A 23,397-nucleotide genomic window follows, 5' to 3' on the forward strand; every position below is an offset into this window, starting at 1 on the left:
TCAAAATGATGTATCGATGGAAGATTTCGGCTGGTCTCATAGACTTCGGAACCATAAAGTTAATAGAAAAGACTATATAACAGACGCCTTCCCGGATTTAGAAATCCATTTTCCTTCTTTTTAAATATCTATCCAGAATGGTGGGTTATCAGCAATTCGAGCACGATCCAGCGACGCGAGATCTCTTTAGGAACAGAATCACAACACTCAACGGGTTTCGCGAAGTTCTCGAGGACTCATATTTTCTCGCCCTCGACACAGAACATGTTCCAATCGCTAGTGCAAGTGACCGTGTTCTCCACCAAGTTGGACTGGCGTTCACCAAGACACTAAATTCGAGGCATCCTCCATGCCCACCACGGGAACGTGGAATGATAAGGCCAGTACGACGCCTTTATCATTTCGTCGAAGATAACGATATGGAAGTGCTCACCTTTAATATCAATACGAGCCAGAAACTTGGAGATGAAGTTCCTCGCTTCGGCGGTCTTCAAGGCATGCCTATTCGCCGCCCCCATCGCTTTGGCGAGGAAACGTCTCTGTCCATTGAGAATTTAGAGCCCTCTGTCGTGGAGTTCCTATCAAAGTTACCTAAGGACAAGAAACTGGTACTCGTGGGCTTCGGAATGGGAACAGATTGGACTTACCTATCGACAAACTTCCCAGCTGCCATACCCTTCTTCTCAGCCTGGATAGATCTTGGCGACATCGTGGTGGATATCACCTCCTCACCGGCTTCACGATACCCAAGTTTGGAATTTTTAATACAGACATTTGGCTACTGGTGGAAAGACGTCAAGCCTGGGAGGGGATGTCGCAGCGAAGGCAATGCCGACAATGCTGGCGACGATGTCGTGACAACACTTGCTCTGGCACAATCTCTTCTCGAGGAGAGGAACCACAGCACACTCCTCTTCGAACATACGTGTTTCAGAATAGCTAGCTCGGGCAAGATTAGGACTTTTTATGATCCGGCCAAGTGCTTCGCCGCAACCATCAGAAGTAACGGACTGCTCCCGATCAAGATTTCCACGGGTATCAGGATTGCGCGAAAATTCATCGACTTCCATCCAGTTGGCACTGGTCTCTTTTCTAATGAGTTGGGATACGTCACTTTTCGAAACCAAGAGGAGCTTGATCACTTTATTAGCTGTGTGGATGGGATGGTGCTGCATACGGGCGAGACCCTCTCTGCTCAACGGTATATCCAGGTCAATACAGAGACGCCGGAGGACAAGAAGTTGAAAGAAGAGAAGCGCATAATGAGAGGGAAGAAGAGGGAAGAAGATGAGGAGGAAGTTGTGGAGTTGAGGAATCTCTTCTCTTGACTTTTTATCGTGTTTAATATGACGTAGTCCAATAACAAGCATGCATAATGATGTTACGCTCTGTTATTCGTCTTGTGAATTTCAATAGTTGGTTCTAGACTTCTATGAGATACTCGTCATGGTTAACAGATTATTTAATTTTGATCGTTCATTTTACAATATTTTGAAAGATACGAGCATGATATCTCGATGTTCATATCGTTAGTGGAGGTCTTGGATCATGGCCAGCAGCCTAAATTAGTGGGGATGTGCGCTAAGCTTCAGTGCCCCTGCACTAGCGTCAGCAGAAAATTGGGACGCTGATCGCCAACGAGCTTGTCGTACCCTACAGCATCGAATTTGTCTTGACAACCATCCATCAATGCCTCACAAACTGAGACTCAAACGGCCATAGCACTTAAATTGCAAATAAGGCTGCGCTGCGATGATTGATTGTCCATATTTCAATTGTCTCCATTATCAAAACCGAGAGCTCGATTCTTTCTGGTGTACTTGTTGTTTAGTACGCTATCTGGGTGCCTTACGTCAGGTTTCTGTGCACACCGGTTATTCAAGTACTTGGGTCAAACTTGAGTAATCTTGCTCTTCTGCTGCATAAATATCTGCAAGTTTAATCTCACGTTAGAAACCCGCAATTGCTTGTGTCTACTGCAGCGTTATTACAGCTTGGTTATGTTGTTGGTCGCTCCTCGCATTGGTTGGGGATTGATTTCAGGCGAGAAAACGCCTTACTGGCCTGGACGGCCTCTTTATTTTCGCGATAAGAAAAAAGAAAACCCCGGTCTCAACACGTTGCTTAATACGATAATCTTATCGCATCTCCGAAACATAACGGACCGTAGCTCCCATGGTCCACCAAGCAACTTTAGTCAGGACATGCTTGACGTCAAGACACGATGGGGCAGCGGAAGTCTCTGATCCGATAACTATTTCCCTGAGTTCATTGGGCATTTTCAACCTTAGCTGCGCTCGCGAACGCCACTTAATCTCTTATCCAAGGTAAACTCAGGGGAATCGGCGCCTAACGGAGGGCGGCGTTGGGGCTGGCCCGCAAAAGAAACGAGCCAAAAATCAATAGTCTCATCCTAGCTCTATGCACTTGGAAATATCCATCATAGCTGCCGATCCTTTATTATTGCGATGCGCAATGTCTATACAAAACCCATACGCGCTGCCTCTTGTGATTTTTTCGGTTTCCCCTTCAGTCATCCTTCAGACCAGTCACTCTTTTAACAAGATATCTTCGGTATCACTACGTTCGCTAAGATGATGTTCCCCAACTTCGCTGCCGGCCTTGTTGCCGCTCTTTCTATCTCCGGTGTCAACGCTGGTCTTTGCCGTCCTAGCTCGCAGACCAGCGTGGTGGTTTCGTCTGGTAGCACTACTGCTAAGACTGCGTCTGAGACTTCAGCCACGCAGACTGTTGTTGGTACCACTACCACCAGTGTCGAGACCGGTTCAGAGACGACCACCAGTGATGCTGGTGCTGAGACGACCACGAGCGTTGAGTCTGGATCTGAGACTACTACTGCCGAGACCGGATCTGAGACCACTACCGTTGCGATTGTCTCTGACACCACCACCACCGCTGAGACATCCTTTGCCACTACTACTGTACTCACCACCTCTGGTATCGATGTCACCACCGACGTGACCACCTTCATCACCATCACCGCCACCGACACAACCACTTCTGAACTCGCCACTACTTCTGCTTTCGTCCCTGCCGACCTTTTCCCCTGCGAAGTCAGCCAGGACTGTGAAGCCTACGTTCAGCTCTGCGATGCTGTCCGCTGCGGCTGTATCAACCGCAACTGCGAGCAACTCACTGGCACCACCACTGCTGAGGCTACCACCACCGCTGCTGTCGATGAGGAAACCACCACTACCGCTGAGGCTACCACTACTGCCGCCGCCGAGGAGAACACTACCACTGCTGTAGTTGAGGAGCCTGCTACAACCACTCAAGCCGAGGAGGCCGAGACTACTGTGGCACCCCTTCGTCGACGCGCTCTCGCTAGCGCTGTCCCCGAGGGCACTCACTACTGCGATGTTCCTAAGGACTGTGAGGAGAAGATCGACATAAATGGATACAGCTGCGTGGACTTCGGGTGCACTTGTCTCGAGAACTCCTGCGTTGCTGAGATGCCCTACCCCTAAGGGATGAGGGTGATAAGCTCAGTGTACTTTATCTAACTGTTGACAATAGACGTCAGGCATTTAATACTTCCCTTAACCTTTGGTCCGATCGCTGTGAGCTGCTAGAACATGAAGACATTGTTTTCCGTTATTGCCATTGGATAGTTTCAATTTCTAGTGCTTTGACGAATATTGACAAGGAACCTTGATTGTTTGACCGCTTTGATTCCTTTTTTTTCACTGTGTCCACGTAGAGTGCTGTTAACATCATATTCCGGCCTGATTGGATATCTGAACTGGCTATAGAAACAATGGCAACCTGATGTTTTGTGCCTTCATGATATCATGACATTCTCTTGCCAACTCCCTTCCCCCAGAAGATAAATGATCCTCATCAAAACTGACCTCCAAAAAAGATTTCTTCCAATGCTGCCAATGCTCAAACATGGTGGCTGAAATCTCGTATATCTTGTCACGCCGACCTCTCACTGCTCTCTCGAAAGACTTGATCTGACTCGAATCTAGTGTTTGCGCCAGTTTCGGTCCTGCAGTCTGCAACCAACCGTGAATCTCATGGATGACGAACTGGAGGTCTTCTCTCTGTGCACAAACAAGGTTGATCGTTTTGTAAGCCCAAAACTCCGTTATTCCTGGTATACCGCGGAGATACATCTTTGCTTCTACCGTCCCTGCTCTCCTGTAGTACTTCTCATCGTAGCTGAAACCCCTATCTTTACCGCCGTGGCAATTACATCGGAGCGATTCATAGCAGTTTTGCCATACGTTGTCAAAGTAGGGCAGTTGACATAGCGATCTTCTGTTTTCGGCGTCGACCCACCAGGGCGAACTGTTGATCGATGGGAGCGTTTTAATCGCGACGAGTAGATCGACCACCATGTCGCAGTCATCTTCAAATCGCAGGAGAACAGCGGCAAGAAGTGCCCAGACTTCACGAATCCGTCTCGCGCCATCCGGGCTAGAACCTTCTAGATTATCAAGATTTTCTGGAAATATGTCCGGGCAACCGGCAGTGACGGCCCTGGCGGCCGACTCGACGCTCATCGTCTTGTTGAGATAGTTGAGGAGCGCTAGACTTTCATCGAGCCGGTATGTGCTCGTGACATTTATCTCGCAAGACGTCACACGATCTGATCTCTGTGTCGGCTGCAATCCCCCGTTCTCACTGTCAAGGTTAGGCTGGATCCTCGAAAGAACCCATCCTTCTCGAAAAGATACATCCAGCCCTTGTGGTAACATTTTTTGGTCAGTCGAGAGACCTAGGCCAGAATATTGACTGAAGGGCCGCCTTTCCGTATCAATCGGCTGGCTGATTGAATTTTGGTAGCCGAATATCTCTCTTCCACCTTCAGTTAGCGGAGAGGCCAGCTAATCTGAATCATGTCACGTGATGACACCAATGTCCGAGGAAGGAATTGTAGAACGGCTTTATTTACATCGCTGGAGGCTCATTAATGCTCACATAACCTTTAATTTTACGAGACGATGTCTCACGTGGAAAATTTGCGAATCACCAGTCCGTCTCACGACACTGCCATCGACCCCGCAAGACAGCGTAGCCAGCCCTACCGGTATTTCATCAAGTCTCCCTTGCGAGGTTGGGGGCTATGCGACCTCGCTGAAATGTCTCGCGTGAGAAAGTGGTGTACCACCACCGAAACATTCTATTCGCTGCAAGAAGCCTCTTCCATCAGAGCCCTCTGCGGTTGGCTATCAATATGCAGTCAGCCATATCCATGATCCAATCGTTCAGCCGCAATAGCTCATAATCCGAAGCCCCTGTCCCGCAGTTTGCGTATCTTCCGTAGCTTCCTTGGGGGCTATGGCAATGCCACTTTGGCCTCAGATTAAGCTTAGACTTGAGAAGGGTTGAAATCTTTCTAAAAATACGACCATATTTGGCACCTGCACACCACAAATCAAAGAATTCTCTCTTAATAAGTGATCTTCTGAACTATGAATATTCGCTCAGCCGCAGAGCCTACCTTAGCTGACAAGCCATCCTGCAAGCCTCATCACCCCGTCATAAGGACTTTCGGTATGAAGTGACACGAGCTGCCGATAAGCTGTATCACCAGCTCCCGTCGTGCTCCGCCACGTAAGCTATTCGCCATGAAGCTTACGAGTTCATAAATCCCCCAGCTCTTCCCTTATCTCGCTCCCCGGATGTCTCAGCGAGTCTACAGCGCCTACCATGTCTCTCAACACTCCCGCTGCAGGGCAATCTGCCCCGGTGAACAACCCGGAGGCTGTTGCGTATCAAGAGCGTGACGCGTTATACAACTACTCAACTGGCGTTGTTGACGTTCCACAGGGCTACAAGTACCGCCAGTATCGTATTTTCGGGTTCACGCTACCTTGGTATGCGTCACCGAAGATTCAGTTGGGTATGGTTGCTTTTGTATGCTTCATGTGTCCTGGTATGTTTAATGCGCTCAATGGAATGGGTGGAGGAGGGCTGAAGGACACCAAGCTTGTGAATGACATGGCGAGTAAACATCACTGACTGGCAATATTGTTTACTAACAACTATCTCAGAACACTGCCTTGTACAGTACTTTTGCTGTTGTCGGCTTCTTTGGAGGCACTTTTGTCAACAGGCTTGGCGTCAAGTTGACACTAGCATTTGGTGGTATTGGCTATGGCATCTACACCATTAGCATTCTGCTCTATACGCACTACGAAAACGATGTCAGAGCCTTCAACATCGTTGCAGGCGTGCTTCTTGGTGTATGCGCAGCCATGCTTTGGACCGCTCAAGGAACTATCATGATCTCGTATCCGCATGAACATCAGAAGGGTCATTACTTTGCTTGGTTCTGGGGAATTTTCAATATGGGAGCTGTCATTGGGAGCCTTGTAAGTATTCTCCGTGTGTTATTCCATGCCGAATTTGGCACTGTGAAATGTTGCTCCATCTTCAGTACAGGCTAACAGATCCTGTAGATTCCCTTGGGCGGCAATATCAATACTGAGAACAATGAAGACGTTAGTGACGGCACATACATCGGCTTCATTGTCCTGATGTTCTTCGGTGCCGCATTAGCCCTCCTTCTCTGCAACGCAAATGATATCATCAGAAAAGACGGATCATATGTCATTTTGATGAAGAACCCAACTTGGCAAAGCGAGTTCCACGGCTTGTACGAAACTATTCGTTACGAACCATTCGTTATCTTCTTATTTCCTATGTTCTTCTCATCCAACTGGTTCTATGTATATCAACAGAATGTCGTCAACGGCGCATATTTCTCAACGAGGACTAAGGCGTTGAACAGCCTCTTGTACTGGCTTGCGCAGATTGCAGCTGCGGCGATATGGGGATACCTTTTGGATTTGGAATATCTTCGTCGATCTGTACGAGCCAAGATTGCGCTTATTGTTCTCTTTGTTATGACGTTTGTTGTTTGGGGAGGAGGTTATGTTCACCAGAGAACATATACTCGAGAGATGTCGCAGGCCGAGGATTTTGACACTGACTGGAGAGATGACGGGTATGCTGGGCCCATGTTTCTCTATATCTTCTATGGCTTTTACGATGCAGCTTGGCAAGCAACTGTTTATTGGTAAGTCCACCATTGCTATTCTTTCGATGGTGACTAAGAGGCCAAGGTTCATGGGCGCGCTCTCCAATTCAGGCCGACGCTGCGCAAACTATATCGGTTTCTACAAAGGCATTCAATCAGCCGGCGCAGCCATCTCCAATAACCTGGACGCCAGAAAAGTGTCGTTTGAAGCACAATTCATCAGCAACTGGGTTCTCTTAGCTGCTTCGTTAATCATCGCGTCACCCGTTATTTTTCTCAAGATCAGAGATCATGTCGGTTTGGAGCAGGATCTTGAAGGAACAGATGAGACCATGGCAGATGTTGCACCGCATGTTGTTGCAAGCTCGGGTCAAGCTGGAGATAATTTTGAAAGTAAGGAATCGAGACGACGAGGTCCTGGATTTACTGCAGTCTAACTGTCATTTCAGTGGAACTCGATGAGTTTGATGTATCTACGAAGCTGTTACGTCGATGGTGATACGACAGCGGTACGTGATGGGGAGATGAGTGCTTGGATACCCTTCTGAGATTTGATTTTTTTTTTAAAGCGGATAGTGGTAAACAGTATGAGTTGGTGGCGTCGCACGAAATATGAAATCTAGTTAATCCAGTCACTGGGTGCTGATGTTCTGCCGCATGAGGTGCATCTCGCTTCTAATGTTCAACGTCATCGTACTGGACGGTCACTCCCCGAAAGCCTCAAACATGAACCCATGCCCGCCACACTTTATTTCTTGGTAACAGCATATTACAAATCTTGTGCGACAAACGAATCTTGCCACAATCTCGATTTCGTCTATTACGTCTCCTCGCATGCATCATATCCCGCCAAGACCACCTTATCATAACAAGCACTACATATTATTTCCAACACGAAAGAATCTGCCCGAAGAAAGTCGGCTCCCGAATCTTATCTCACAAGTCATATTATGCACGAGTCCGTTGCGGATCATGCCCAATGTGGTATCTCTGCTTACGCCGCGTCTTCCTATTCGCTCTCGCTGTCTCGCTTTTCGCTACGCGACAACTCGCGAGGTGCTGATCTTTGGTGCTGATGATCCTGCAGATTTTAAAAGTTTTGTGGCATTTGAGAAAAGGTCTTCCGAAAGAAGAAGGCAGGTCAAGGATATAGGCAAGGTTGACGATGTTGAGGCCGCGTCATTGGGATTGCCAAGACTGGGAGGAGAGATATATAATGCCTTGATGGGAAGACATGCTGAGCTCATGATTCCCAGAACTTTGAGTCCCTATAGAACTAAACCTTTTGATATTGTCGTTGCTGAAGATGAAATTCTCAAATTTGTTGCTGTCTCTCCTCCCTCTGACCGCTGCTGCAACGAGCATCCCACAACCTCGCTCAGTTTCTGCTCTTCAGCCAGCTACATCCGCCGAATGTTGCCCCTTCACCTACAAGCCGACATGTACCAAGAATCTTGAACGGGTGTATCACATCAAACTGTTCTACAACCGGAAGGAAGGGATCACGCCTGAGCAGTTCAACGCGTACTGGGCCAACAACCATACCAAGACTGCTGGAAACTTTCACTTGCGGTTCGGTGTATACAAGTACTCGCAGGTGGGTAACCGAATGCCACAGCTAGTCACATAAGCTAACTTGTTCTGTAGTACCACTCTACTCCTGAACTTCGAGACCTTCTTCGCGTCCCTGGCGGAGCTCCAGTGCTTGAATTCGACGGCGCTGCGGAGTTTTGGGTTCCGACTATGGAGACTTTCCAAGCTATGGGGTCTGACCCATTCTATAGAGATGTGATTACAACTGATGAGAACAATTTCATTGATCATTCTTCTATGAGAATGATTGTTGGCTTCGATTATATCATGGTGGATAATCAGAACGCTGTGACGGAGCATGGCCGAACCTTTCAATAGACCATGGGCTGGAGAAGAATAAGAATAGATGGAGGACGAGATATTGAACTTAGTTATTGCCCTCCCAGAAAAGACCTGGAGATGAACACGCATATTTGGTACAGATGGAGAAAAACTGTCTAATTCTATGTATATTTAATATGATATCTTATTGACGCATCTAACCTGCAATGCCATTTGACCCTGACCGCTTTATAGATTACTCAAGCTTGATCTCAAACTTTCCAGTCGGCTCGGGCTTCGAGAGTGCCCACTTGATTCCGTCCTCCATGACCTTGTCCCATCGCTTACTCTCAGCCAATTGATCTCCAAAGCGACGGAAGCCGTGAGGCAGACCATTAAAAACATGGACATCCGTGGGAACTCTGAAAAATTGTCAGACTTTTTCTTATGCACTGGTACTCGAAACTTACCCTGCTTCGACAAGCTTCTGTCCATAGAAGAGAGCTTCGTCTCTCAGAGGATCCAGGCCACAAATACCCAGCGTCGAAGGCGGCATGTTCTTAAGCTGCTCAACTGTTGCGAGGCCGATATTCAAGCGAACATCCTTTGGATCCGGATTTTGAACCTTCAATAGCCCAGTGAATTTGTCGAGGGCTGCCTTGTTGATCATAGGAGCATCCGCGTTCTGCACATATGACGACAAAGATGGCTCCTTCATCTGCTCCATGATAGGCCCGTAGCAATCTGGGTGGACCAGAGCAGGAATCATCAAAACCTGACCAGCGAGCTTCGGTCGGGAAAGAGCATCAGGAGCGATGTTTTGACGAAGCGTCAAGGAGGCTGCTAGTTGGGCACCAGCTGAGATTCCACCGACAACGACTTGACTGGGAACTCCGAGGAGTTCGTCAATATGATCATGAACCCAGTGAAACGCATCGACGACATCTTCCCATGCTGTCGGATAAGCATAGTCTGGAGCATGGCGATAGTTTAGGTTAACGACCGTGACGTTGGTCATGACTGCGATGCGAGTGCAGATACCATCTTCAGAGGGAATATTCCCAAAGACATAGCCGCCTCCGTGGAGATGTATATAGACAGGCAGACGAGCGCCTTCTTCGGCGGAAGCTGGTCGATAGGTTCGAACCTCAAGAGGAAAGCCATCTCTTGAAGTGACGGTGTAGTCTTTCATGAGAATAGGGTAGTCTTTAAGCTTTTCCATCTCGCTCTGGGCCAACTGTTCTCGATACATATTTGTGAGGCGCTGCATCTCCTTCAGGTCTAGATGACCCGGAATAGGCGGCCTGCTATCCGTGACAGCTAGCCATTCTGCTGTTGCATGTCCGTACTGTGTGAAGTCAGCCATGGTGAATATACAGTGGAAGAAATCGAATTAGGGTATCTCAATGATCTTGTGTAGAAGAAATTGGAAGAGGATATTTGAAAGATTTGAGTTTTTGAAGGTATCGTGGGAAATGCCGAGGAAGATGTCGTCTCATGATGTCCGCGGGTCCAAAGTTGTCGCCGAACCCCTCAACTTCGCCGAACTCGGTATAAGTGAGTGCCGAAGCATCCACTTCGATCGGCGAGAAGGCCGAATTCTCAAAAGATCATGATATCTTGAGATCCTGATAATATCTCACTATATATGGAAAACTTGACCCTAATTTATTCGTTTTCGACAAGTTGACTCTCGTTGTCAATGTTTGGCTGGCACTGGGCAGTAAGATTCGTAAGCGGGAGTTTTGTTAAGCGCGCCAATCACGATAGCTTCACACAGAGTCTACCAAGAATCAAGCAAACTACGTCACGATATTCATAGTTTACAAAAGGCCCGACAACGTCTCAACGTTACATGGAATCAGGGTCGAATGCAACTTTCCCCCGCATTTTAGGCCAATGCCGAATAAGATCTGCATAAATTCCCGGGGCCGTCGGAGATGAAGACAAACTTTAAAGCTTCCATGGTTTCCCTTGACAAAATGAAGTTTTCCTCCTTTTCCATCTTGATTTGGTCAACGGCAATACCACGATGAAATTCCTCAGCGCCGTGACTGGTGTGCTAGCTCTTCTGCAAGGCGCTGATGCAGCAACTTGGAAGGATTACAAGCCGCAGAGTCGCACGCCGAGTTCATGTCCTGATTATGTCGACTATTCGCAGAAACCCCACAAGCCACTCTCATCTGGCAAGTTGAAGCTGCCATTCATGAGGCCAAGTGAAGAATGCAGAACTTTTAAGAGCCCAGCTGTTGAGGTGCGTCTACGAATGCCTTGGAATGAGATTGCATGGCTGACGTGATGGTAGAAAGTCATTAGCGACATCAAGAAGCGCGTCAAAAATCCTGACCTGGCGCGTCTCTTTGAGAATACCTTCCCTTCAACTCTCGACACGACGGTCAAGTACTTTGACGCCAAGAAGAATTTGGCATTCATCGTCACGGGTGTAAGTTCTTTTTTTGTGGATTTGAGAATGCCGGCTCATGAAATACACAGGATATCACGTAGGTAGAGGATGTCTCTCTCACAAAATGACCACTAACGAAGAAATCAAGCGCACAATGGCTACGCGACACTGGCAACCAGTTTGCACATTTATACAAGCTTCTACCCCAAGACAAGAATTTGAAGGCTCTTGTCAAGGCGATCATCAACACTGAGGCGAGGTATATTTCAGAATACCCTTATTGCGGTATGTCGCCCTGAACCCGGTCGTGAGGAGCTGTATGGCTAACTGTGGATGCTCAGGTGCCTTCCAACCACCGCCTGAGAGTGGATTAAGCCCTTCAGTCAACGTATGGACCCCGTGGAGATGCCATGTCGTGCCTGATGTTTACCTCATACTTCAATACTGATACGATTGATAGGACTACGCTACACTGGTTACCGTCAATCCGTGAGGTCCACCCAAAACCCCGTCTTTATGTATATAAGCTAACATCAACGGCGCATAGACCAGTTGACAATCAAACAGTGTTTGAGTGCAAGGTATGCCAGCTACCATGGATCCCACTATCGTATTTCTGACCGCTTTCAGTACGAACTTGATTCGCTTGCGGGCTTCCTCAAGATCGCACGATCGTATTATGCCAATACAAAAGACGCTTCCTTCATCAACGACAACTGTGAGATCTTTCACCCGTTTCCTTCTCGCACTCATACTCATATGGTATAGTCAAATCTGCCATGAAGCAGATCCTTCGAGTCATCGATGAGCAATCTCAAAGCACTTGGGCCGAAGACTGGTCCTACATCAGCTACTACAACTGGACCGGCCAGGCAGGTTCACTCTCGCCACCAGTACCCAACAGTGGAAACGGCGAACCCAAGCTCGCTAATGGGCTCGTTGCATGTAGTCACCGCCCATCAGACGACTTGTCCGTCTTCAACTACATCACCTCCGATAACGCAATGATGTCAGTAGAGCTTGATAACGTTGCCGATGTATTGGATAAAGTTCGAGGTCAAAGCAGCCTTTCCAAGACGCTACGTGGTCATGCCAAAACTATTCGAGATGCAGTTTGGAACCATACTCTCACTACGAATGGTATTTTCGCTTATGAGACCAATGGATATGGCGGCCAGTACATCATGGATGATGCCAACGTCCCTAGCCTTGTATCTCTCCCATATCTAGGCTTCCTCAAACGCGACGATCCGACGTACAAGAAGACCAAGTCTGCTCTTTTCTCACGAGCGAACCCATACTACGCCGCTGGAAAGACATTCAGCGGAATTGGTGGACCGCATGCAAACGCGACTAACCCATGGCCTATGGCACACGTCTCGGCTATCTATGGAACGGATGATGACGATGAGATCACCGAGCGACTCAATATGATCATGGAGAATACTGCTGGTTTAGGGTTGATCCATGAGAGTGTTAACATTTATAACTCCTCTGTTTTTACACGACCGTGGTTTGCTTGGGCCAATAGCTACTTTGCTGAGATGGTTCTGGATTTGGCGGAGAGAAAGCCCGGGCTGATATTCAAGGACGACAAGCCATATCAATTGTAATGATTAAGGTCAATGAGTTGAATATTATCATGGCTCCGGTCTTCCACAGCATCATATTATAAAAATGGAGAATTTGCACGGGAATCATAAGCTCCATGCTCGTTCCTCGGAGGACAGAATCAGATGTTGTCGCTGTGTTGTCCAGCGTTATCATACCTGATAACAGTGGCCCTTACAATTGGGCTGTTTTTCTTCCAAGCAGGTTGACGAATGACATGGATAATTCGGAAATTCTTTGGAGAAAAAGAGATCAAAGAAATGCTTATGTGTGGATAGCAAGGCGAGGCGCACGGATCATATCCCCGCACAAGTGGCAACATGGCAGGCCATTTGGCGCTGCTGACTTTGTACTGAGGCCCTCCTTCAGGCTCCCTCGTTCGCTAATTCCGTTATCGTCTGGCCAGAAGCCTCTGGCAAAATGCACTGAAAGGATGAGCGCATGAGCGATGGCCTTCCGGTCTCAACGCATTTGCGTTGAACGCGAATGCGTTATCGCAATGGACGGACTGCCTCCAGTATAACAGACCCAATTGCGCACAACTCAATCTTTTATTGTTACTTTGTTATCCTCCCCATTTCATCAACTCGACCGATTCTCTCGTTTCGTGCGAAATTCCTCCCCCTGCTCGCGATCTCGACTTCATATTTAAAGCACTCATCGGCCCAGCCACATGGGACCAACCGACGTGCCTCTTGCTTTCACATCTGGCTCAGCTCCGCCGACATATCGTCACCTCCATCTTCAGGCGTCGCTTGGACTGGACCTTGACCCATGGCCATCAAGTGCTGGCTCATGTCCCTTTCCCTCTCTTCAACGCTTGGCGCTGGTTGACCCAAGACCAAGCGGCGCTGAACGCTGGATTGATCATCATGAAGCAGATACTTCTGCAGCATGATGGACTCAGCAACCGCTTCCATTTGACCAGTCGTCATCTCTATATCTTTTAGTACAGTACCCCAACATAGGGCGATCTCATTACCTCGTGGAGCTTTGTCTTCTGGTATGCGTACTGAGAACACGCACGCTGTGCAAGGCTTGATGTGAAAACACTACGCAAGTGTCTGAGAATCGCGATCTTTTATTTTTCTATCTCTTCCAAGATTACTGTGCTCTTGTTGGAGGTTTGTTTTGATCGGGAGTCGTCCTCTGTGCTCAATCTAGCTGGCCTAGTCTATGTGTTCGAAGAAAGCAAATGCAGCATGCTGACGGTGAAAACCAGACAGCACATTACCCTGCGTCAATCCCGTCAAGGTCCAAATAGACCGATACATGCCAAAGGGACCAGATGGACCTTTCAAACCTGCAGTCTGTCTGTGCTGGTGCAGACTGACCACCCTCCGTCCAGTACGATACCCTTGATCGGTGAGGGGTAATTGCCCAACGAGAGGCCTCAATCTCCAATGCCACCATCATTTTCAACCTGACCGCGAATAACAAGCTCAAGAATATCATCAATGGAGGGGAGGAGCTCATAGCAATTGGATTGACTGATTCGAGACCACCGCCACACCGAACGAGGGCTAATTTTACGTGCCGACGACTGCTCAAACGAAAATCCACACAACGGTCGTGTCCGCGCCCAATGGCTTACATGCTCGAATTTACACTTGGTCCTGTCCTTATCCCACCAAAACATGCATACGAAGCACTTAAAGCCAGGGCAATCTCAGCCACTGCTGACAGCGTGCATGATTGCCTTGTTGCCTGGTTCCCACTTCTGCTCGCTTGGGCGCGTTGGGATGCTTCTGCACTCGACCTCGACAATCACCCCGCCTCCCAGTCCCTCTCCGTTGTCACCATCGCCTCATTATCCTTTATTCATCACTTAATTGCCTATATTACGGCCTGGGATCAAAGCAATGACGGAAAATCCCAACCCGGGAGGCTTCAATCGTCTAGCCTGCGTCATCTTCCCGAGCTCTGCGGGATCAACGGGCTTTCCAATCGAGAAATCGTGTATCAATGGGGAAATTGATCTAAAGCACCTTCGGTACCTAACAAGCCCAAACCTCTCCCGGCCGCACATCTGAATCTGACTAGATAGCAGACGCCATTTGAAAGACATCCACGAGTGCCAATCTGTCCAGTGCGCCAAGCCATGCGAGATTCCCGCTCACTGTCTCTCTGATAAGATCAAGGACATCGTCAAGGTGCGAAAGAGAAGGGGTGGTGGTACGGCTGCACTGGCAGAGACCTGGATAAGGATGTTCAAGCAAGCCTACCCAAATCATGAGAATATCCCAGCACCCTACCTTCCTTGCCCAGGCCAGCTTCTCGCCCTTACGCAACACCCTACGCGCGGTTTCATTGAGGTATTGGGGACTGCATTTGCCAACCACCAAACAATGGGCATGGAAATCCAATCCCACGACATGGCACACAACTTTTGTCAATTGTACCCTACCTTCTACGAAGTCGTCAGTAGGACTGGTGCGTTACCGGATCCCCAGATGGTCGCAGCTAGTTACCACCATGCATCAACAAAACGCTGTCCTCTTGCCTGGCTCTCAACGGGGGCTGCCGCTATCCGAGCTAACTTACGATAATGGCTCGGTTGTCGCGACATCAGCGACTCAGCAAGACTCCATTCCAAACACTGACGCGGCTATTGATATGCCGGATTGCGACTGTAATCTGGAATCCCTGCTGTGCCAGAATTGCTTTGGAAAGGAAGTTGACAGATTCTACTATCACAATAAGATACCAGATAATAATATTCAAAGTTTGGAATAGTTCAACGAGATATCTACTGCTTAAGAAGTTACTATCTATATATATAGCACGCACAGCAGAGAGTGATAAAAAGGATTAGAAGAGCCTTAATCTCTATTAAATTTAGTATGAAGAATGATAATACTTTACTAAGTCTATTAATATATTTTGTATAACTTGCTAATAATCAAGTTTAATAAAGTTTGACCAAAACGTTGTAAATATAGTTTCTGAGGTTCTAAGTTCCAAGATGCAGTTTAATACATCTTTCCCTAAAGCAGCTATTGTACGTATCTGAGCAAAGTTGTTTGCCTTCCACTCGATCAAACAGCAGTTCCCTCCTGCATGACGAGTTACAGCCACGGCTGCCATTAACCTTGAATTGACAATCCATTGTGAATCTCTAATTTAGCTAGAAATGCACCTACATTGACTCAGTCGACCAGAACCACGATAAAGGTGAATCGCCAAGTGCACTCGAGTCCCATAAACCGAAGCCAGAGGGGATGAGATCCCCAGAATCATTCTCCTGATCGCCCCCCTGGTAGCTCTCACGGTATTTGTGAGATGAATCGCCAGCACCATGAAGACAACCATTACCATAGATGTACCCGCTTGGCCTTTCATGAACTATTGATTGTGAGGCATTAGGACAATGAGGAATAACTGGCTCTTTCAATATCGTCCGTCTTGGGCCATCTGTTCCTACTTTCAGCTGGTCTTCATAATCCAGATGAGAAATAGGGACAGAAGCCTTTTCATTATCAGTATCTTCACCAGACCCCAGAGAACAACTCGGGCCCTTGATGCTCGAGCTCGAGTCAATTGAGGGTTGACTAGTAGTTGAAAACAAGTCCGCGTGACACGAATCAGCTACGGTTGAATGGTTCAATGCAGTGTCGTTTACGGCCTGGGGCAAAAATTCCAACTCGTTCGGTAGTTTAGCGTTAGAAGACACAGCATCAAAACAGTTGGCCACGCTCGTGCTTGCGGAAAACCCGTTGTCAAAAGTTTCGGCTGGAAGCGGACTTTTAGAGGTTTCGGTGTCCTTCCCGTCTATATCGCGGCTATTGAGAAGAGCACTTGTCCAAGATGCGAAGGCATGATGGACTATATCATCAACGATTCTTGAGAACGAATCCCCAAGCGAATCTGCAAGCACCGTTTCGAGTCTTGCACGGAGCTCCTGTCGGAATATTGGCCCAGCGGATTGATGCAAAAACTGGGCCATGTCCTCGGTTTCAGAATGGTCTAAGGGAAATGGGTCAGTTGAAGAAACAAAGTATGAACCATAGGTAGCATACAAGGGCTTGAGGGTGGTGAGTGGTCAGGGAAAATGATATGGTACATGTTGAACCACTTTTCCTCTTCTGTCAAAGACTTGATTGTTTTCCTAGATCTTAAACGCCTCTCTGTCTCTATGTTGATTGTAGAGAGCCCATACCGATCCTGGGACTCGGGAACATAGATTTTACATGGGACCGCTTGCCGTTGATGGCCGCTTAATTCATTCTCAGTTTTGAACGCAGAATGACATCTAAAACATTTATATGGCGGTTCGCAGTGTGACCTGAAGATGTGTTCTCTGTGAGTGGATCTTGGTTAGCCTGAGCTATAAGCAGCATTCAAAGGACATTATTACTTGACTCGGTGCACATTTGTCCACCCCGGCCCCATGCAGGAGCGCGTAGTTTTGTATCGTTCGGGGTCGTGTTTAAAGAACGGGCATGCAAATTTCAAACCACTTTCATTGGCACGCTTCTTGCTGCGTTTCCGAGATGGATCACCATCTTTACCCGGGTCATTCAGATCATCCTCATCGTTGGGGTGCCCTGCGGAACCTGTTGATCTCTTCTTTCCAGCAGAGGCTTTTGACCGTTCCTGGCGTTTGGCAGCGTCCCGCAGCTGTTCTGCCTGGTCTTTTTTTGAGCTTGGGCCCTCTTGCGGTGATCCCAATTCGCCTTCTTGCTCCACCTTGTTGGAATTTCTTCCTTTGACCATATATTTGGCAAGCATTAAGAGCGTATTGCTCTGAAGGACTGTTTTAGCCTTGAGAGACTTGAAATTTCTGAAGTTCAAAGCTTTGCCCAACACATCGATTTCCATTTTGAGGTACAGAAGCCTCTCTTTGTCTTGGTCATTCAAATAGATGCTTTCATTCTCAATCAAGGTGCCTCTAAAGCGAACCGTACGTACCTTGTTCAAGGTACAAGGTCTTCCTAAGCCAATCTTCCTCTCGCACCCAAGTTTGTGTTTTGACTTGCCCCGTGGACTCAAGCAATGCATTCTGACCCGGTGGTAACCCGATACTTGCAGGAGTTGACCTTTCTGCAAGCGGTTTATGTCTCCGTTCGCTTTATCCACCATATGAGCCAACTTGGCTTGGTGGTAGGAAGCCAGCACGAAAGGATGTTGTAAGCTATCCAAATCTGGGTATTGGGAACCTCTATGTCCCCAAAGGGTATTGTATTTAGAAACAGCCTGCCTCTGGACTAGGAATGCTTTCCCCGTCTCTGCGTGTTTGACTTGATCCGATCTTAGCATATGAACAGATGGTACCAGACCATGCTTGGGCAGGTTGTTCGTCAAAGCGATGTGGCGCAGGAAATAGACTTGGTGCGTGTCACAGTACGCGTCCAGCCATTCCAGTAATAACGCGTTATGGCCCGACGGAAAGTGAAGAGCAATATGCGAGAGGTTTAACAAACAGTATGCGGTCTGCAGAAATATATCCAGCGCGACGACCTCGAAGTATCTAGGAATGGGGGCACCACGCGTTGCTGACAGCTCTGTTGCCCAACGAGTGTCGCCACCATATGAACCCCATGGAGTGAACGCTGTATTGACGGGACCGTTGCAGTTATGCTGAACAGACTGCCCTTGGCCTTTCTCGACATGGGAAATAACATCGCGATGCGATTTCAAACTTTTGGACCGTTGACAAGGCTTGGCAACAGTCGAGGCAAAGCGACTGCGCCGACTGCGCCCGTGAGGCGAATGGACTATCATAGACATGCGGATCCGTAGCCCTTTGGCATCGGCTGCAGTATGAAAGCTATGTCTTAGAGCGGACGGGACTGGCAGTGAGGCACGGAATTGCTCGTGGGATGCCGTAGTCGACGTTGAGAAATGCGACACGCCATTCAGTGAGAGGCAAAAAGTGAGGTTTGAAATCAGCGGGGGACGCCTTACGAGGAGGCCTTGTGGGTAAGTCTCGGTTGCGAGATGGTGCACCAAGTCCCTTTGCGTTGATATGGTTGGCTTACCGCAGCCGGGCCGCAATTAGGCAGAAAAGCCACCAATTTGGGTTCGGTTGCCTTGCGCGCGCAATTGCGCATTACCGCGTCCAATGAGGAGGTGTATGAGAAGGATATCAGTAATTACTCAACGGAATATCACGTGAATTAAAGGAGCAAGACAAGTTGATAGTAAATCCACAGAGCACTTCCCTCTGCTATGTTTTTTTTTTTTTTTTGTTTAGCTAATGCTAGGATATCCAGAAAGTTAATAGTGATGCGAGATGCATTTGAATCAGCAGCAGAGCAATAGAATTACATTACAATACAAGCTAGGCTAGGGTATTTAACCCAGTCTTGGTTTCAAGACCAGTTTACTCCCGGCTCGTATCAATGCAGTGAGACTGGAAAAGACACAGGCAGCTCATAGTCACAAAGTCTAGTAAAGGTGAAAGGTTGGTATGCCACAATATGAAAGGTAGGTGAGATGGACGAGCGAGAAATTAAAGACTAGTTCCAAAAACTGGAATTAAATGGGGGTTCCAGCATGTTCGCTTGGTATCTGTCGTTGAGACGTCGTAGGGTTTAAGTATCAACTAATGGTGTCTTACCATGTGTATAAATTGAGTGATTCTTACTAAGTGCTTAGACCGATTGCATTGAGATTATCTCTCAATGATAATTGCTTGGTCACTGTGGACCTATGATGCATGAGGTAATTAACCATACATCAATGAGGCCAATAGAAATTACATATCTGTGAGGCGGCCGACTGGATGGTAGTAGTGGATCAATAACTTTTTCAGCCGGCATAGCTTACGCCATTCTAGAGCAGTCAAAATCATGGGAACGATAATGCACTCTTCTTAAATAGGATGGTGCGGAAGAAACGCACCGTCGGATGTATGCACGAAGAAGAAGCGAAAACTCGTATGGTAGAAATAGCATCAAATTCAATCACCGACAGCCCGACTGCCATACATCATCAAGTATAAAACCAACTGGACATGCCATCAAACCACAATAGCCCAAGCTTCTCAAGACTCAACTTCAAAGCCCTCAACGACTCCTATGCAATGCAGCTCATCAACCTCTACGCCCTCACCGTCTTCGCCACATCAGCCCTGGCGGCAGACTGCTTCGGCAACGGTAACAAGGACGTTGGAAGGTTCATCACAGCCTACTGGGATGCTCGTGAGAGAATGTGCAGCAACTCGGGCTGTGCTTACCAGGAGGCTTGCACTACCTCTGGATCTTTCACTGTCAAGGGTCTTGGTGTTGACACTATCCTAAATGTCGAGATGAAGCGCAAGAACACTGGTGGCAAGAAGGGATTTAAGGATTGCTGGGTACGTATTTCAACCTTACATGGTAGACTATGCTGATTGGTATTACGATAGGACGCTACTGAGTATGTGATTCAATATTTACATCTGACTTGTCTAATTTCTCTAGGGACATTATCAACCAGTGCCCCAAGGGTGGCTCGAAGCAGTTGAGTGGATCGTGGGAGGCCAACGGTCAGCTTTATCAGGTCAATGGTTATTTCTCGTTCAACTGAGAGCAAACTTTTGCGTGAGGCTTGGATACTTCTCGAGAACGGGCTTGGCTCTCCTCTCCTAATAGAACAACTTTGTGGGATGCATGATAGAAGAAGTCTATCACTTTTAAAGGAAGCCTTAGCAGATGTGTTATCTCAACAAAAGAAGCTTGCAGCCAAGCCTTCATTTTGATCTTCTACTGGAGGTGATTGAGTTGTGTATTGCAGGTTAAATTCTCTTAGGCAGTGAGGCTACCTTTGAGTAGGGGAATGGCCAACTGATGCTATTATATGTCATCTTCACATTCCTTTGGTTACAATTATTTCGATGATAGATAGATAGGAAAACTTTAGGAGATATTCAACCGGCTTGGCTCAGCTTACATCTCGATCTATTTTTAGCTGTATGTCGCTTATCAACGGAGCTTTGTTATGCTTGAATGAAGCGTAAAGCCAAGACGGACGGCGCGCACGGCCCCTGCAGTAGGTATCGATAAGGGAGCCCAGGTCCGCTAATTGCTCTTTTCATCTTCATGTCAGTCGCCGTTTGTTTGTTGCATATCGCAATCTTGCTTATGTTGCTTTTCCCCTCACTAATGTCAAAAGACTCATCTCACATTCTTACTCACGACTATGCCAGGTTGATTTGGATGCGCACATCGACCCAGTTTGTCTACGTCCGTCGACTTCATATGCGATGATCAGGCCATCCTCGTCTGGCGGCTCTCCTTTTACTGCCCGTCACGCATGCGAGATTTGCAGGTAGGTCAAGTCAAAACAAGCCCATCCCCGCATTGATATGCACTGTGTGCCATTTTCGACAGCTAAACTGACGACTCGATTCGACGAAGCAGAGAGCGAAAAGTCCGGTGTGATAGGGCTTTGCCAAAGTGCAGGTTTGTTCCATCCCATCCTAGACACATGCAGTCCAGGGCAGCCCATCGCCGTATCTTTTCCACTAGAACAAAGGTGACTGTACATATGATCAAAATGTGGAGCTGACGCTTTGGCCTATGTCCCGCAAAGACGATGTGACCGGCTCAACCAACCTTGCGGGTACAGCCCGATTTCACAGCGTCGTACTCGCGATAAACAGCTGCAGGAGCTCCAGGAGCGATTAGCCAAGACCGAAGCGCAGCTCGCTCTGGAGAACCCGCGGCCGAGAACGGGTTCCGTGACCTCCCATTTGCAGCCACCGTCGACCACCACTGCACCCGTTTTGCCATCACGTTGGCCAGAGGGCCTGGGCTCTATCACGCCAGACAACAGCACCCAGTACCATCTTGGGACTACAGCATCATCACGTGTATCCAGTGTCCCCGGATCTGTAGGTCCGTCCACTGGCCGCAACCCCATGGAGCTAAAGAGCCACCGAAACATGGGTACGGCTATCGATCTGCCGACTAATAGCTCATCCATGCTAGATATTGATCTGTTTAACCCAGGAGCTGACTCCAATATGGCTTTCGATTGGTGCAATCAGCTGACAGCTCTGGAACCGCTGGATAACATATTCCTCACTCGCCTATCGCCGCGATCTCTGGCTCACAGCGGCACCGAAGAGGAAATCTCGCACGCTGAACTAAACTCACTGCACAAGTACTACTTTGAATCCATTTACTTCTCCTTTCCCTTCTTGAACCAAGATCGCTTTGCGGCGGAATCGATGGGAAGCGGTCTTGCTATAAGCGCTCTCATTTATGCAGTTGCACTCGCTGGATGCGCTCATTCTTCCACTTCCCAAAGCAAAGAGTCTGCCTGCTATGTACTAGCGAGAAACTATGCAGAAAAGTGCGAGCGAGATGGCCAGTTGAACGAGCTCAACTTGTTGCAGGCCCTACTCTTCATCGGAAGATATGAGGCTATGGCTGGGAAGCTTGAGAGGAGCTGGATGACCCTAGGACGTGCTGTTATGTTATCCAGGCTGCTTGGACTGCCCTACATGGACAAGCGAAGTGAAGGCGATGGGCTTCAGGACTCTCAAAGCCATGATGGCTCTGGACTGAGCCTGCCTGAAACGACTGATCAAGTTCTTCTGGAGGAACGAAGAAGGACCTTCTGGGCTTTGTACATATTGCTCAGTTACGTCAAAACACGTACTGGATGGCAATGTATGCTCAGCGATATAAAGGTAAAAGAACCCTGATCAACTCTCTTGGGTGCCTCGGCGCTAACCTCAAACCATGCAGAAATTTTACATCAACCTCCCATCACCTGGCCTGCTGAGATCAGATCTAGTCCCGCTCAAGATGCCCTATCTCTCAGATATAGAGCTCGAGCCCAGTACCGAGATCTCATCCTATGCAGGATGCGTCCTGATGGTAGAGCTGGCCCTGCGCTGTTTTGACCACGGGCAAAAGCGGACTTCAGGGAGCTTCTGGGATAGGTACTGTGATCTTGTGAAGAAGACAGACGTCCTTTTCGGGATGCTGAAACGCCACCTCAACGCTACTTCTATCCGAGAGGACCCCGTCGCCTTCAGTCTGTATATGAACCTCCGAGCAACTGAAATCTTCTCCCATGAGTCGGCTATTGCTCGCAGTGAAGAGAAAGGTCTGCCACGGCTGATGACCGCTGAAAGCCAACGTCGTGCCACGGCAGCTGCTTTCCAGATATCGACCGCAGTGCGTCTCAATCTTCCCTCGCCTGGGAAGACCGAAAGCGATATTATTATGCTGCAGGCCATTTTCATCGCGTGGCCGCTTACTATGGCTTTGAAAGCATTACATCGTGAGTTGCTGAACGGTGGTAGCCGGGAAGGAATTGATGGCGTTGTTGCATCGTCGAGATTACTGTTTTCTGCTCTAGACCACATTGAGGAGTCAGGCGGACATTGGCATCGTAGCGTCGCGCACGTTGAGAAGAGGCTTCAGGAATGGGAAGAAAGGAATAGTTTCAACTCGCTTACATTATGACGAGCAGGGATTTTCTCGGGCTTTTTGTAATATTGTTTGTACGCCATTTTGAAGCAGACGTAGCATCAAATTGATGGAGATACCATAGCTAGGCCTTTTTGCAGCTGGCG

At 48.1% G+C, this 23,397-nt stretch overlaps 9 protein-coding genes across 9 annotated transcripts; 7 read left to right on the forward strand and 2 right to left on the reverse strand.

Moving 5' to 3' along the window:
- Positions 1–137: 137 nt before the first annotated feature.
- On the forward strand, positions 138–1,328 carry J7337_008092 (uncharacterized protein; the record flags this gene model as incomplete). The annotated part of the gene is made up of 1 exon (XM_044825716.1): positions 138–1,328. The coding sequence occupies one exon, from the start codon at positions 138–140 to the stop codon at positions 1,326–1,328; it is 1,191 nt and encodes a 396-aa protein (XP_044678633.1).
- Positions 1,329–2,594: 1,266 nt separating this feature from the next.
- On the forward strand, positions 2,595–3,488 carry J7337_008093 (uncharacterized protein; the record flags this gene model as incomplete). Its single annotated transcript, XM_044825717.1, has 1 exon — positions 2,595–3,488. The coding sequence occupies one exon, from the start codon at positions 2,595–2,597 to the stop codon at positions 3,486–3,488; it is 894 nt and encodes a 297-aa protein (XP_044678634.1).
- Positions 3,489–5,679: 2,191 nt separating this feature from the next.
- Positions 5,680–7,449, forward strand: J7337_008094 (uncharacterized protein; the record flags this gene model as incomplete). The annotated part of the gene is made up of 4 exons (XM_044825718.1): positions 5,680–5,961; positions 6,024–6,344; positions 6,432–7,051; positions 7,098–7,449. 4 exons carry the CDS (start codon positions 5,680–5,682, stop codon positions 7,447–7,449), a joined length of 1,575 nt encoding a protein of 524 aa, XP_044678635.1.
- An 869-nt stretch (positions 7,450–8,318) lies between these two features.
- On the forward strand, positions 8,319–8,923 carry J7337_008095 (uncharacterized protein; the record flags this gene model as incomplete). Its single annotated transcript, XM_044825719.1, has 2 exons — positions 8,319–8,609; positions 8,660–8,923. The coding sequence occupies 2 exons, from the start codon at positions 8,319–8,321 to the stop codon at positions 8,921–8,923; spliced, it is 555 nt and encodes a 184-aa protein (XP_044678636.1).
- Positions 8,924–9,122: 199 nt separating this feature from the next.
- On the reverse strand, positions 9,123–10,232 carry J7337_008096 (uncharacterized protein; the record flags this gene model as incomplete). Its single annotated transcript, XM_044825720.1, has 2 exons — positions 9,123–9,288; positions 9,337–10,232. The coding sequence occupies 2 exons, from the start codon at positions 10,230–10,232 to the stop codon at positions 9,123–9,125; spliced, it is 1,062 nt and encodes a 353-aa protein (XP_044678637.1).
- A 666-nt stretch (positions 10,233–10,898) lies between these two features.
- Positions 10,899–12,883, forward strand: J7337_008097 (uncharacterized protein; the record flags this gene model as incomplete). The annotated part of the gene is made up of 8 exons (XM_044825721.1): positions 10,899–11,120; positions 11,172–11,309; positions 11,411–11,555; positions 11,612–11,658; positions 11,731–11,759; positions 11,818–11,851; positions 11,901–11,988; positions 12,039–12,883. The coding sequence occupies 8 exons, from the start codon at positions 10,899–10,901 to the stop codon at positions 12,881–12,883; spliced, it is 1,548 nt and encodes a 515-aa protein (XP_044678638.1).
- A 4,259-nt stretch (positions 12,884–17,142) lies between these two features.
- On the reverse strand, positions 17,143–17,702 carry J7337_008098 (uncharacterized protein; the record flags this gene model as incomplete). The annotated part of the gene is made up of 2 exons (XM_044825722.1): positions 17,143–17,181; positions 17,253–17,702. 2 exons carry the CDS (start codon positions 17,700–17,702, stop codon positions 17,143–17,145), a joined length of 489 nt encoding a protein of 162 aa, XP_044678639.1.
- A 2,137-nt stretch (positions 17,703–19,839) lies between these two features.
- On the forward strand, positions 19,840–20,393 carry J7337_008099 (uncharacterized protein; the record flags this gene model as incomplete). The annotated part of the gene is made up of 3 exons (XM_044825723.1): positions 19,840–20,181; positions 20,233–20,243; positions 20,288–20,393. The coding sequence occupies 3 exons, from the start codon at positions 19,840–19,842 to the stop codon at positions 20,391–20,393; spliced, it is 459 nt and encodes a 152-aa protein (XP_044678640.1).
- Positions 20,394–21,831: 1,438 nt separating this feature from the next.
- On the forward strand, positions 21,832–23,287 carry DEP6 (Depudecin biosynthesis cluster-specific transcription activator dep6; the record flags this gene model as incomplete). The annotated part of the gene is made up of 2 exons (XM_044825724.1): positions 21,832–22,503; positions 22,562–23,287. 2 exons carry the CDS (start codon positions 21,832–21,834, stop codon positions 23,285–23,287), a joined length of 1,398 nt encoding a protein of 465 aa, XP_044678641.1.
- Positions 23,288–23,397: the final 110 nt, after the last annotated feature.

This window comes from Fusarium musae, chromosome 6, assembly GCF_019915245.1.
Source record: "Fusarium musae strain F31 chromosome 6, whole genome shotgun sequence".
Taxonomy (NCBI): domain Eukaryota; kingdom Fungi; phylum Ascomycota; class Sordariomycetes; order Hypocreales; family Nectriaceae; genus Fusarium; species Fusarium musae.